This window comes from Mauremys reevesii, linkage group 16 (genome assembly GCF_016161935.1).
Source record: "Mauremys reevesii isolate NIE-2019 linkage group 16, ASM1616193v1, whole genome shotgun sequence".
Classification (NCBI taxonomy): Eukaryota; Metazoa; Chordata; order Testudines; family Geoemydidae; genus Mauremys; species Mauremys reevesii.
The window spans coordinates 4123808-4138888 of NC_052638.1; the positions used below are offsets into that span (position 1 = coordinate 4123808).

General features: G+C 46.6%; 1 protein-coding gene across 1 annotated transcript in view; it reads left to right on the plus strand.

Moving 5' to 3' along the window:
• HYDIN (HYDIN axonemal central pair apparatus protein) overlaps positions 1-15081 on the plus strand; it is a 399212-nt gene that overhangs the window by 61960 nt on the left and 322171 nt on the right. Inside the window, exon 8 of the mRNA XM_039503100.1 lies at positions 934-1058. Coding sequence (XP_039359034.1) covers positions 934-1058 — 125 coding nt within the window. The remainder of the gene's footprint in view (positions 1-933; positions 1059-15081) is intronic.

Sequence of the window (15081 nt, forward strand, 5' to 3'; positions counted from 1 at the left end):
GCCTCCACCCCAAACCCTGCTTTGCCTCTAGCATTTATAATGGCGTTAAATATATTAAAAGTGTTTTCATTTATAAGGGGGGGGGGTCACACTCAGAGGCTTGCTGTGTGAAAGTGGTCACCAATACAAAAGTTTGAGAACCACTGCTCTAAGCTGTCTCATTGCCACTACATGGGACAGAACATCACACCCAGAAGGTGTGTAGGTTACATAGTTCCCCTAGCTGAGGAAGCATATCCTAAGCTTCAGAGACTTCTCAGGGGAAATCCTGGATGAGCCCCCAGTTGTTATGCTGATAAACCCCAGTCGTCAGTGAGTGGGATTGAACCTGGGATCTCTGAAGTGAAATGTATGAGTTTCTACCACATGAGATAAAAGCTAACTAGCTATTAGCTAAGGCTGCAGAGCAGACTTAATATATATATATATATATATATATATATATATATATATATATCTCTATATCTCTCTCTCTCTCTCTCTCTCTCTCTCTCTCTCTCTCTCTCTCTCTCTCTCTCTGGTCTTGGTGCCACTAGATGGGACAGAACACCACACCCAGAAGGTGTGTGGGTTACACTTGCTGACTCGTTTTTTTTTAGTAGCTGCTAGAATGGGACTCAGTGGGTCTAATTCTAGAACTCTACCATCACAGAATCATCCCATACAAATGGAAATTTACAAGGGGCTGGGGGTGGGGAATTAATTTGATTACAGACCAATTACATCAGAGTAGTAATTTGAGGTGTGAGATCTCTGCAGAAAGTTGGGGTCACTGAGCCAGATTCTGATCTTATAAACCCTGATTTAAGTGCCTCCTAATGTACACAGGTGTAACAAAGGAGAACCAGGCCTAATAATCAGTTTGCATGTCTGCTAGCCACCAAAGGGTGTATCCCAGTTTAGGCCTGATGTGTCATTTTCATTGTGTTGCAGCCCTTTCTCTGTAGAGCCCTGCATTGGGACACTGGGTGTAGGGGAGACCATGCAGCTAACGGTAGAGTTCCAGCCGCTGGAGATAGGTGATCACTCCAAGGACCTGATTGTTCATTATGACACCGGTGAGTTCTGTGCTGTGTAAGTACTCCATATATTTGCAATCAAAAACCTGCGGTTAAAAAAGAGTTAAGGCTGGTAGCGTGTTTCAGTGGAGACCAGACAATGCCCCAAAATAATATTAAAATAGCTTTACACAAACTGCCCCTTTTCAGACCTTGAAACGTTCAAGTGCCTGGAAATGAACAGTCAAAGGATTCAGACTGTACATATTTGTCTGTGCTGAGCACAATGCGATCTTGGTCCATGCCTGGGGTTCTGTCGTGCTACGTAGTGATATAATCCTTCGTCACTCGCTATTGCCCCCACCCATCCAAATGTAACTTTACCAGCTTGATTGTATCCAAATAGAAGTCAAGGTCAAAATAGTTGGTGACTAGGGGATTAATGAAAATGGATCCCTTTAATAGGACATAGGATTCTGGAGTCTTCTAGTAACTTATTCTTTGGGGGCTAGTTGGTGTGGGAAAGAAAAGGGGGCTTTTATCTACATTGAAATCTTTAAGTTCTTCATTTAAAACCAAAAAAGTGATGTTTAAACACTTGCTACCTGTTCCTCTCCTTATCCTCTCATCTTCTGCATATTCTTTATTGTGCCCCTTCCCATTCCCTTGACTCCTTCCATGCCACCTTCCATGGACCCCTTCCTCATGTTTTCCCCCAGATGCCCCTCATAACAAGACCAGTTTTGAAGTATTTAGGAGCTGAGGTCCCTCAGCATGTTGAAGAAAGTGCTAATCCCCTCAAAAGATCAGGCCCAAAGTTTGGTGTGATAGGGAAGAAGCCACGAAGGACAGGAATAGAAGCTTGTCAGTTGTGTAAATCAGCCCAACATTGAGCTGGAGAATATATTGCAGAAGAAGTGTTACAAGTTACTTTGACTTGTGTGATGAGGCAAGTTAACATCCTTCTGGTCATCATGTTCCAGAAGGAATGCGGATTTGTGCTGGCTGACCAAATAAATCTCAGTATCAATAAAGACTCATTGGTGCATTTACCTTTGTCTGAAGGAGAGGTCATCTTCTGTCCCTTATTCCTAATTCTTGGTCCTGAGAAGCTTGATCTCCATTAATGCGGTTAACACCATGAAATGTAAGAAACTGTTCTATTTGTCCCAAATGTATGTGGATTGGTAAGAAGCTTTGATGTGTTCAGACTAACCTTTCTAATGCTATCGGCCTTAATGCCTTTATTTAATATTTGGCATTTTCTGGTACCCTGACTGAGAATTGTTCAGTCTTATACTTCCTTCTTTTGATCACACTGTCCTTTAAAAGAAAGGCATTAAAGTTCAAGATGGAAAGCAACTAAAGTGCCTCATTTGTATGTGTGCACCATTTTCACTGCTTCCTTAATGAAGCTAGAGGATAAAAAACAAAGGACCAGATCCTTCACGGTGTAAATTAGAACTAGCTGAGTTGGAGATCTGGGTTGTGGGGAAAGAGGGGGGAGTTGTGTCCTTACGTATCAAAGATGCTAATGATAAAACTACCTGGATATTCTGAGAAATAGTGAAAGTGCCCAGAGGCCTAACCAGACACCATTTCTACATTGGTGTAACCCCTTTGATTTCAATAGGGGTAATACCTGACTTATAAATGAGATCAGAATCAGGCCCAGGACTGAGGTTTTCAATCTGATTCTTAATGCACAGAAACCCCCTTCATCTAATCTGATCCCCCACAACAGCTGGCATAGGTGCTGGAACTAGGGGTGCTGCTGCACCCCCTGGCTTGAAGTGGTTTCCATTATATGTAAGGTTTACAGTTTGTGTCAATGGCTCTCAGCACCCCCATTATAACATTGTTCCAGCCCCCCTAACAGCTGGTCCCCTTGCTGGCACAAAGGAGATAAGAGTGGATGGGCCACAGAGATAGATAGAACTAGTGTCTCACTCCCCCAGGAGGTGGTCCTTCCTCATGGGGGTTGAAATACATTTGAGGAGTGATGTGAGGGAAGCCTGCACTGCACGTTCTGTAAATAAATACAGGACTTCATTCCCCATCACTGTGACACCTTTGAATAGCACTAAATTCATTAAAGCAAAACAACAGAGAGATAAAGAACAAGCAGAAAATTAAGGGATCATTTCTGTTGCTTTGTAGCATAAAAAGGAATAGATGACTGCAGAGATTGATTAAATGCTTCAATTTCATTTCAGCTATTAATCAGTCTCAAAAGCTGCTTATTGCAAGTGTATTACAGAGCAGCCAATATTCCATTACACAACCTAACACAGCAGACCCATGCTAATTTATACTGTGCTGAGTCATTCACCCGTAACACGCAACCCAAAAGCAGGCACGTCTCTCTTACAAAACTGCACAACAAATCATTTTCTAGTGAAATACAAACTATAAAGACTAAATGGCACTTCAGTACATTGTGATATATTTTCCTTGCTTTATTGTTTTTCTTCAATTCCTCACTAACTTATATTCTCATTGGGTCTTCCAGTTGTTAGTGTGATTTAGAGAAGGGCTACCATTTGTTATATTATTGTTACATTATTTAATATCTGCCAGTGTTGAGCCAAATCTGTCCTTAGTGTCACTCAAGCAAGTGTGGAGCTTCTCATGTGGGAGGAAGTCAAGATTTGGCCTGGACTTATTAATTAGATTGTGAGCTCTTTGAGATCTCCTTGAGTAGTTGGAAGGCACTTAGAACATAATGGATGCTACTCTAAATAACCATAATAATGCTAAAAGTTCTATTAACCGGGTCTTGCTACATGGTGAATTAGTGCATGGTAAGCCAGGGTGTGAATCTACAGCGCACCAGAGCCTGCCGTGCACTGACTGCCGTACATCAGTGTGCACTACAGAACTTTTACTGCACAGTAGCAGGGTCCATGTGGCCAGTTAGTGTGCCAGAAGCTAGCACACTAGATCCGCAGCCTGGCTTGCCCCACGCTAACTCGCCACCTAGGCAAGCCCACAGACAAATACAAAGACAAGGTCCTTGCTCCAAAGAGCTTACAACATACAACTGAAAGTTGTGGCATGAAATGCAACTAATCGTTAGTCTTTTAAACGTTCCAGGCAGTGGGGCTGCCTCTTCTGTTGACTTTCAGTGGGACTTATGCTCCTTAAACACTTTGAAAAATCCACTCCAGTATTTGAAGTGAAAGCAGTTTAACCCCCCTTAAAAGCCACTGAAAATCCCAGTACATCACCCTGTAAGGTAAGCAGCAGACTGTTATAGCAGAGAGAATTCTCTGGGTTCATTAGTACCGGTTTGGAAAGGGTTTTGCATATTCACTTTTTCTTAGCGTATGCACAACATGCCTGAAGTGGCACGTGACCAGGATTCATCACTGAATTGGGTCTGCTGGTTGGACAGCTACAAAAGTATCCTTCCTGGCTTGGATATTTATGGACAAATGTCAGGCTTCTGCATATTGCTCTGGACAAATAATGTCGACAGGGTTAAATTACCCCGTGCAGACACCTAGCATGAGGCCCATATACTACTTTAGCTCTCAAAAATGGGGCTTAAGCAGGATGTAAGTGTCGCATAGGCCTTGTGCAGAGAGGTAAATTTCAATCACAGAGCTGGTGCTAATAGGTGCTGCTACACTCCAGAGATTCATTGTGCGGCACTGGAATTTCTCACAGTACTGACAGCACCAGAACTGTTTACTATTAGTCCCAGTATCTCTTGGGCTTCCAGTGCCAATATATTAATCTTTGTGGCTAATTAGAAACATCCCGACCATATGGTTCACTCAGCTCATTCACAGCCTGACAGATACCATATACTTAGATGAGTTTATTGTCAACGAAAAGAGTAATTGCTTAGAGGATTTTCTTATGACAGCATTGCAGCACTGTGAAACCGTAGCAAATTCCAGCTCACTTCCATGGGAGCAGAATCAGAGGTGATGGTGAAAAGTAGGAGAGAACAAAGCTGAAAGGGGAGCTGGCTCTGAGGATGAAAGGCATCATCAAAAGCCTTTATTTTAAATAAAGATCTGTTGCAGTGCTGTTCTGCCTCCTGTTGAATGGAGATCTTCAGAAAGTGGCTTTCCCAAGTACATGAGTGATGCACAGTGTGACAGGTTGGACCCCCCTTCCTGGGTGCCGCCTGATGTACTGGGGTTCACTGAGCTTGCCTGCTCCACCAGCCTGGGCTCCCTTACACTGTTTTCCTGAGCCAGGCTCTCCAGCCTCCTCCAGCACACACAGGTAGGGACCCGCCCAGCTGCAGAGAGAGACAGACACTGAGATCAGCTCTGCATGGGAAGACTCAGCTCGGGGATTGCCCAGCACTCATGTGCACCCCCCGTCTGTAGCGCAAACCCAGAATTGAGTCTTCTTGTGCGGCACCGAGGCCTTACGGCACAAGCTCAGGAAATCCTCCCCTTCCCTCAGTGTGGGGGAAGAGATGCACAGGTTTTTACCCTCCCCCCACAAACTGGGCTTAAGAAAACAAAACAAGTTTATTAACTACAAAGAATAAATGTTAAGTGATAATAATGGATAGCAAACAGATCAAAGCAAATTACTGCGCAAATAAAACAAAACACGCAAACTAAGCTTAATACCCTAAATTAACTGGTTAATAGTAGCAAATTCTCACTTTAAATGTTGTTTCAAGCAGGTTGCAGAGTTTCTTGAAGGTAAACTGCACTGCTAGCAGCTTAACTCTCCAGGGATTGATTTCACAGGCTAGACCTTTGTCACCTGGGCTCAGCCCCTGCCCTGCCCTGCCCCCCCTCCCTGCAGCTTAGTTCCTTTGTTTCTTCAGATGTTTTCAGCAATCTTCCTTCTTGGGCAGGGAGGCAGTGGAGAAGAACCTTGATTACTTCACTTCCCTGCCTTAAATAGGATTTACATATGGCAGGAATGCTTTCTCTCTCTCAGTGTGATCCCCCCCCACCTCAGTGGAAAAACACTAGAAGTCCAAGATGGTGTCCAGGACCAGGTGACATGATCACATGACCCTGCAGTGTCAAAGCAGCATCCCAGGAAACTTCTCAGGAAGGTGGGAGATTAACATCTTCAAAGTCCTATTGTCCTTCCTATTGGCCCATCTAGGCTGATTACATACTGTCTGGTGGGTGTTCCCCAAGTGTAAACATAGTTGTAATTGTTACGTAGTCAATATTCCTAACTTCAGATCCAGACCTGATACGTGCCTACAAATAGGATAATCATATCCAGTAAATCATGGCCTTTCCAATGATACCTCACATGATCCATCTTGCATAAAACACATCTTAGTTATGCCATATTCATATCATAACAATATCTCTATGAAGAATATGGGGAGTAGCGTCACACAGCTCACTCAGGTTTGCAATGTTAGGCCTTGGCTACACTTGCGAGTTACAGCGTAATAAAGCAGCCCGGGCGCCCTAGCTCACTCCCCGTCCACACTGGCAAGCCACGTAGCGCGCTCTGACTCCGCAGCTACAGCGCTGCTGGTTCTCCACCTCGGCCAGTGGAATAACATTTGCTGCGCCCCCACTGGAGCGAGTGTGAACGAGATGTTGTGTTACTGTGCTGTGATCAGCCTCCGGAAACGTCCCATAATCCCCTTAAGTCAAGTGGCCACTCTTGTCATTGTTGTGAAATCGGCTGCAGGAATGTGGAAATGCTCTTTCAAAGCTCCGTTTCGGAGAAGCCAGCTGCTTATCAGCTCCGAGGAAAAAGCAAACATTTACTGTTTGCTTTGAATGAGTGAGAGAGAGGTGGGGGGGGGGGGGAGTCTGAACTTGCAAGACAGCATGCTGACACACTCTCAGCACCCCAAAAACCCCACTCTCTCTCCCCCCACATACACACAACACACTCCCTGTCACACTTCACCCCACCCCCACCCCCATTTGAAAAGCATGTTGCAGTCACTTGCATGCTGGGATAGCTGCCCATAATGCACCGCTCCCAATGCCGCTGCAAGTGCCGCAATTGTGGCCATGCCCATGCGCTTGCAGCTGTCAGTGTGGACTGACTGCAGCGCTTTCCCTACTGTGCTCTCTGAAGGCGGGTTTAACTCACAGCGCTGTACATCTGCATGTGTAGCCATGCCCTTAGTCTAGCTGGAATTGCTCCCGAGTAGAGCTAGCCGCCGTCTGGGTATTTGGCAGATTAACACCCTACTTGTCTTGCGGAGCTTCTAGAAACCTGACAGTCCCTTAGTTAATGCTCCATTAAGGCAAATTTAGCCTGGTTCACTGTTGTTAGCAGACCTGGGCTGTTGGCAGCTACTTCATGGATCCACGTGCACAGAATAAGAAAAGGGCTACTCTGCATCAGTTATTTGATTAATTACGCCAAGGGCTGCTAAAAGAGCAGAGTCTCAGAGAACGCCCAGTGTAACTGGCAGCATTCGAGGCTTATAGCAGCCTTTGCCAGGCTGGATGAATCCTGCTGTACCCTGTGTTACTGCAGCCATGGAGTGTCCTCCTGGAAAGGAAATACCGCAATGGCCCTCCCATCGTGAGGTCTTGCAATCAAATGTTCGGCCTCCAACAGATTCAGATTGATTTCTGTCCTCTGTTTGGACCCAAACTAAGGAAACTTCAAAGAGTATCATCTTGTGTGCACAAGCTCAAGGGCTTAGAGGTGCCTTGAAGATGTAACCTGGAAGTTCTTCTTTGAGTGCTTGCTCACGTCCATTCCATTGTAGGTGTGTGTGCTCACCACATGCACCGGTGCCGGAAGTTTTCCCCTCAGTGGCATCCATAGGGGACCAGCTCTAGTACCCTCTGGAGTGGTGTGCGTATACCTCAGTATAAGGGGCGCTCGGTTCTTTCTTACTGCCAGTGACGGTGCTGGAATGTCTCCTTGCTTTGGCAAGCACTTAGTTACCCCGTGGTTTTCTCTTAGTGTTGTAAATAGTTAGATAAGTAGTTCTGATACAAAATTACTAAAGATAGTTAAGACCCAGGCAGACTGTGAAGAGCTACAAAAGGATCTCTCAAAACTGGGTGACTGAGCAACAAAATGGCAGATGAAATTTAATGTTGATAAATGCAAAGTGATGCACATTGGAAAACATAATCCCAATGATACATATAAAATGATGGGGTCTAAAGTAGCTGTTACCACTCAAGAAAAAGATCTTGAAGTCATTGTGGATAGTTCTCTGAAAACAGCCACTCAATGTGCAGCGGCAGTCAAAGAAGCAAACAGAATAATGGGAATAATTAAGAAAGGAGTAGATAATAGGACAGAAAATATCATGTTACCTCTGTATAAATCCATGGTATGCCCACACCTTGAATACTGTTTGCAGAGATTAATAAGACTGGGACTTTTCAGCTTGGAAAAGAGATGGCTAAGGGGAGATATGATTGAGGTCTATAAAATTATGACTGGTGTAGAGAAAGTAGATAAGGAAGTGTTGTTTACTGCTTCTCATAACACAAGAACTAGAGGTCACCAAATGAAATTAATAGGAAGCAAGTTTAAAACAAATAAAAGGAAGTATTTCTTCACACAGTGCACAGTCAACCTGTGGAACTCCTTGCCGGAGGATGTTGTGAAGGACAAGACCATAACAGGGTTAAAAAAAGAACTAGATAAATTCATGGAGGATAGGTCCATCAATGGCTATTAGCCAGAATGGGCAGGGATGGTGTCCCTAGCCTCTGTTTGCCAGAAACTAGGAATGAGCGACAGGGGATGGATCACTTGATGATTCCCTGTTCTGTTCATTCCCTCTGGGGCACCTGGCACTGGCCACTGTCAGAAGACAGGATACTGGGCTGGATGGGCCTTTGGTCTGACCCGGTAGGGCCATTCTTATGTTCTTTGTCTTCTTAATAGTTAGTTAGTGCTAGTGTTGTGAGATAGCTTAGATAGTCCCCTCCAGGACTTAGCCCAGGGACAGGGCATGTCCCGCTCCCTGAGCTTTAAGCCTTGTGATCACTGTCAGAAGCCTATGCCAATTAGTGACCCTCATCAAAGTAGCTCGAAGTGTTTGGGAGAAGCCCGTATCAGTGATAAGTGTTGCATTTGTAGGAGCTTCAAGCCCAGGACAAAAGAGGAGTGGGACCTAAGACTGAGAGTGCTCCTCCTGGAGTTGGCCCTTGTGCCGGTCTACGAGCTGCAAAAATCGGACTTGGCACAAAGTACAGCAGCATCAACGTGAACTGCACCCCTGGCACTGGCCTCCCGGTCCCGGTCCCAGTCCCCGGTGCTGGCGAAGAAGCAAAAGAAGCACCCGGGGAGAGGGTGTTCCCCAACCTCCTGTGTGTCAAAGGGAAAGTCTGGGGAGGAGCATAGACCCTTGCGGGGTAGTAAATCTCCTAAGCCCAGCCAGGCATTGTCACTGCTGAGTAGGCCAACCAGCCCTCCTAGGGACCTGCGAGGCCTCAACAAATATCTCAAGAAGTTGAAGTTTCGTGTGCACTCCCTGGCCTCCATCATTCCTTCCCTGGTCCGGGAGACTGGTACGCCGCCCTTGATTTGAAGGACACCTACTTTCGCATATCAATATTTCACAGACACAGGTGGTTTTTGCATTTCACGGTGGGGACCGCCCACTACCAGTTTGCAGTGCTTCCGTTCGGCCTAGCAACAGCGTCAAGGGTGTTCATCAAGTGCATGTTGGTGGTGGCGGCTTATCTCAGATGTCAGGGTATCCAGATTTACCTGTACCTCAACGACTGGCTCATCCAGGGCTGCTCCAGGACCCAGGTCCAGCGCAGCGTCACCGTGCTACAAGCCATGTGTCATGCTCTGGGCCTGTTGATAAATGAACAAAAATCAACGTTAATCCTGGTCCAAAGAATAGAGTTTATTGGAGCGGTACTCGACTCTGCCCGAGCCAGAGCTTTTCTGCCACAGGACAGAGTCAGGACGATGTCAGATCTCATTGCCAGCATCTCCGTACACCCGCTCACCACTGCCCGGGTCTGCTTCAGGCTACTGGGTCACTGGCAGCTACACACTCTGGATGTCCGGCGCGCCCTGGCGTTCTACCTGGAGCGCACCAAGCCCTTCTGCAGGTCGACCCAGCTCTTTATCGCGACAGCGGACAGGATGAAGGGTCTCCCGGTGTCCTCGCAGAGGATCTCGAATTGGATCACCACCCGAATCCAGACCCGTTATGAGCTGGCTTGGGTGAACCGCCACCTATAGTGAAGGCTCACTTGACTAGGGCTCAGGCATCCTCGGCTGCCTTCCTGGTGCATGTCCCTACCCAGGACATCTGCAGGGCCGCGACATGGTCCTCGGTGCACACGTTCACGGCGCACTGCGCCATCACCCAGCAAGCCAGAGATGACGCTGGATTGGCAGAGCTGTGTTGCAGTCGACACGTCCATGAACTCCTACCAGCCTCCGCTGGTGCTGCTTGGGAGTCACCTACAATGGAATGGACATGAGCAAGCACTCGAAGAAGAAAAGACAGTTACCTTTTTCCGTAACCGGAGTGCTTCGGGATGTGTTGTTCCGTAACAGGAGTGCTTCGGGATGTGTTGTTCTGTAACTGGAGTGCTTCGGGATGTGTTGCTCATGTCCATTCCATGACCTGCCCCCCTTCCCAGCTCCCAGAGTTTCTGGCAAGAATGAACTGAGGGTGAGGGCAATGGTCAGCTTGTGGCACCGGTGCATGTGGCGAGTGTACACACCTACAATGGAATGGACATGAGCACCACCTCTCAAAGAACACCAGTTATGGAAAAAGGTAACTGTCTTATGCACTTCCCCAGCTGTACCTCAATCAGGGAAGCACAGCTGCTGTGCTACTTCACCCTGAGCCAGACTTGCACTGTTAACAGGTTCAAGGGTTGCTAGGGACATGGTCCTGCTTCCTCCCAACCACTCCCTGCTCCGTTCAGGGTAGCTACTGCATTACCCTTGTGTAATCTTTGCGCTTAGGGGAGCACCACTGCCCTTTACTGCACTGGACTACAAGGGGTGGGGAAAAGCTCCTTGCAAGAGTAAAGCACAATGTGGCACTACATCACTGCTACGTCTGGGGCACCCCTTTCATCCCCTTCTGCATCCTTTGAAACTAAAGCCCTAATTGTCTCCAGTTTGTGGGAGAGCTTATATGAATCTGATGCTTCTTTAGAAGGGCTGATAGGAATGTCCACTCGATCCCCTACTTACAGGAAGGTTTGACATTCGCACTGCTAAAATCAGATGACACTCATTCATGGTTTCCTGTTTGTTTATTTGGATTTAAAATAATAAAAGATACCTATCCAAGGCTCTAGGCACCCTAATATCATCAATAGCTCAGTAATGTCCCAGCAGTATTAAAGTAATCATTGCAACGGGCAGACACCTACAGAAACTCCTTTCTGCCCCTTCATTAGTGAGGAAAGCGCACCATCAGCCCTCTCCAAAATCCCACTCAAACAGATCTGTTGCAGCATGGGCTCCTTTGGAACAAGTCAGAGTGAGTTCTAGAGTCCTGGGGCCTGCCAGTTGCCCCGTCTTTTATAATGAGTGGGGTCCATCTTGATTGTCCCAGCTGACTGTCATCCTATGGCAATATGGTACAGAGAAAGAAGCACTCCCTCGGGGGGCCAGTCCCAGGCCCTTAGTACATCACATCAATTCCAACATTAAGCTGCCGAGGGTTAAACATGAGCATGGTCAGGTCAGACCTCTGCCTTTGTGACTTGAGCACAAGAAGCTGGTGCCAGACTCCATTATGTTATTTGTATCACCATCTGGGGCGAGCGGGGTAGTCCCATGATACTTCACCACCTGGACCCTTGTTTGGGTCCTTCCTTTGAGCCCATGTGAATGTTGTGGAATGGACACTGCTTTGCTTGAGGCCATGTAATAGAAAAAATGTGTAACAAGGCACATTTCATTGATAGCTGTCCAAGAGCTGTATAGAGAATCTTCACATCCACTGTTGCAATGACTCTCGGTTACCTCACCCAGTGAATAGCATCAGAGCAAAGATTAGAACTGGCCAGTACTCTGTCCTCCGAGACAAAATGCCTTATCACTTACCTCTGCTACAATTAGAATTCAGTTCTTTATTGCCATCTTCTATCCCATTGCATTGCAGCAAAAGCAGCACGTGGAGTCATATGTGACAACTGCCAACTTGAAAAATCTCTTCTGACATTTGGTCACAAATGGCGAAACCAGGAATTAACTATGAGATCATAGGAAAAATTAAGGCTTATTTCCACAGGCACTAATTAGGAGGCTGCCATGGAGTTCTTCAGTCTGCAGCAGAATGATAGCAAGTTTGATGTGACATTAGAGTCATTCAGATTTGGTGGGAATGGTGGGTAACTACAGTATATAATATGCATGACTGGCAAGGATGAAAGCAGAACAAGACTGTTGCTTTAACAATAGACGAAAGGGAATCTTATCAACATTAAAATTAGTGCCATTTTACATACGGGGGGGCGTGAGGTTCCGTGGCTAATAATACAAAAATTCTGAGGTACTCAGCTTCTTCTATGCTCAAAATAATTGGTTGTGCATGAATAATGCTTTTCATACGCTTCCCAAAGCAACGAGAGAGATTCCAGCAGTAGAGTGACCATCTGGGCAAACCTGCTGTACTCTGCAATGTCTTGCCCTCCTCCTAATCATTAACAATTCCATTGCTGGGAGAAAATATGCTGTCTGGGGTGCTGGAATTCTTCTTTGTCTTTGAAATATTCCATGGGAGCATTAACTTGTGCCTGGATAGCCACAGAGATACAACAGAAGTCCCCCCTGTTTAATCTAATGTGCAGCACTTCAGGCTAATCCAATCTACAGCGTGTCTACAAATGCAGCAGTCCCACAGTAATAAGCTCTTGTGTCACCACTGAGTTAGAGCCCTCGTCCCCTGCCTTTCTTGGCAATAGGGGAGAGTACTATCAGCAGAGCAAAACTGAAACAGGTTAGCTGCACAATAGTGCTGGGCTCAAGGGTCTGCGGGACCCGGTAGGAGGTTTTAGCCGATATAGTTGTAAAAATCCCAGACAGATGTTATCCTGCTGTGCTAGTCACCTCACCTGTTGAGTCAACAACTTCCCAGAACTCAAACAGCTTCTTAAATAAAAAAAGTCATGTGAAGAATCTGCCTTCCACCAAAGGCTTCCTCATCTGTCTCATGGAGCTGGTGTTGCAATCGATGGCTTCCAGGAACTTGTTTTTAAAGAATATAAAAATCTCTTTGATCTTGAAACATTTTTCTTTCTGTTTCCTTTGGCGTTTGCCCTTCCCTATCACAGTATGTGCCTGCACAGTGCTCCTTCTTGAGTCTACTAGTGGACACAAATGTGGAGTATGGGCGTGTTGACACAGGCCTTCGCTTTGTTGCATTTTGTGTCCCTGAATACCTGAATTCACTAGAGCTCAGTTGACTGAGGTGCTGAGTGCTCGCAAGTTGTATTGACTTCAGAGAGCTCAGCACTTTACGGCACCAATTCCCCATCTCTAGAGGTCTTAAAATGAGGACTGGCCGTGTTTCTAAGTCACACACTCTAATTTGACCAGGAGTTGTTGGGCTAGGTTCAGGAATCACTGGCCTGTGTGATGCAGAAGGTCAGACTAGATGATCAGAATGGCCACTCTCTGTCCCTGAGATGTATGGCTCTCTGACTGGGCTTGCCACAGGTTAGCAGGGCCATTAAGGATAGTTGGGCTCAGCCACACTTGTGCTAGATTGGCCCCCCCGCTCCAAGCTGGGTCATTTCTTTAAAACAGTGGTCACCAACTGGTCAATTGTGATCAACTAGTCCTATCTCATAGAGCTGGAAGGGACCTTGAAAGGTTATCCAGTCCAGTCCAATCCCCTGCCTTCACAGCAGGACCAAGCACTGCCCCTGACAGATTTTTGCCCACGCTCCCTAAATGGCCCCCTCAAGGATTAAACTCACAATCCTGGGTTTAGCAGGCCAATGCTCAAACCACTGAGCTATCCGTCCCCTCTGATTGTAATCTCTGGTGGTGCAGTGTGGCTGCCTCTATAGCAGACTCCCTGCCCATCCCAGCCCCACGTCACTCCCGGAGGCGGCCAGCACGGCCCTGGGGGTAGAGGGGCAGGGGTCTCCCTCCGCATGCTGCTCCTGCCTGCAAGCACCGCCCCCGCATCTCCCATTGGCTGAGAGAGATGTGGGGGCAGTGCTTGTAGAGAGGGGCAGCATGTAGAGCCACGTGCCCCGCCCCCGTCCTCCCAGGGGCGCTTTTGTTTTAGGGCTAGAAGGAGATAGATGTGCTACAGACTCAAGCCTGTCAGCACTGCTTCTGAACTGGCTGGGTAGGCTGCTGTGCAATACAATGCAATGCACCTCCCTCATCTCAGCCGCATAGTGTGTTGAGTCTGTAGCACATCTATCTCCTTCTAGCCCTAAAACAAGGTTGAGGACAAATTGAGACTTCAGTGCATTCAGTGCAGTAGATGGTCAGCCTGGCCCTTGCATGGGTTTTCAAAACTCCCTTTACTTTACCTTGGTTGATCCATTTAGGGCCACATTGTTTAACCCATGTCTAGCGATGTCGGTGTCCATTGTAGAAAGCGGAGGTTACACGGTCAGTGTGAGAGCGTTGCATTGCCCGTCATTTCTGTACCAATAGGCTGGCCTTTCTTTCTGTGCCAGTGGTGCATTAAGGAATGGCAAGAACAAGTGGCTTGTGTCCACAGCATAGATCATGGTGGTGAATCACAGAAGGCTTTAGTAGCGAAAATCTGGAGGTTACTGGGACCTTGTGCTTTAGCTTTCTTTATAATGTGTGGGGTTTACTGCTGATAAAGCTCTGCTACTGGTTAGGGCTCATTTCAGTGTACTGTGGGATTCATTACAAACTTAGCACCCACACCCCGAATACCTGTTGGAACTGGACCATTTTCCTATATGCAGAAGAGATGTCATTGCGATACTAAATTCACTGAGGCAAACCTTGAGCTTCTGCTGACCACATCTGTATATGCTGATGGATATACAAGTCCCTATTCTTTGAGTGATTGCTCATGTGTATTCCACAATAGGTGTGTGTGCTGGTCACTGGTTCAGGTAACTACTGTAAATCTATCTGATATCAAAGGAATCAAGAATTGCATTATACTGAACAAAAGGACAGTTACCTTTTCCGTAAGTGGTGT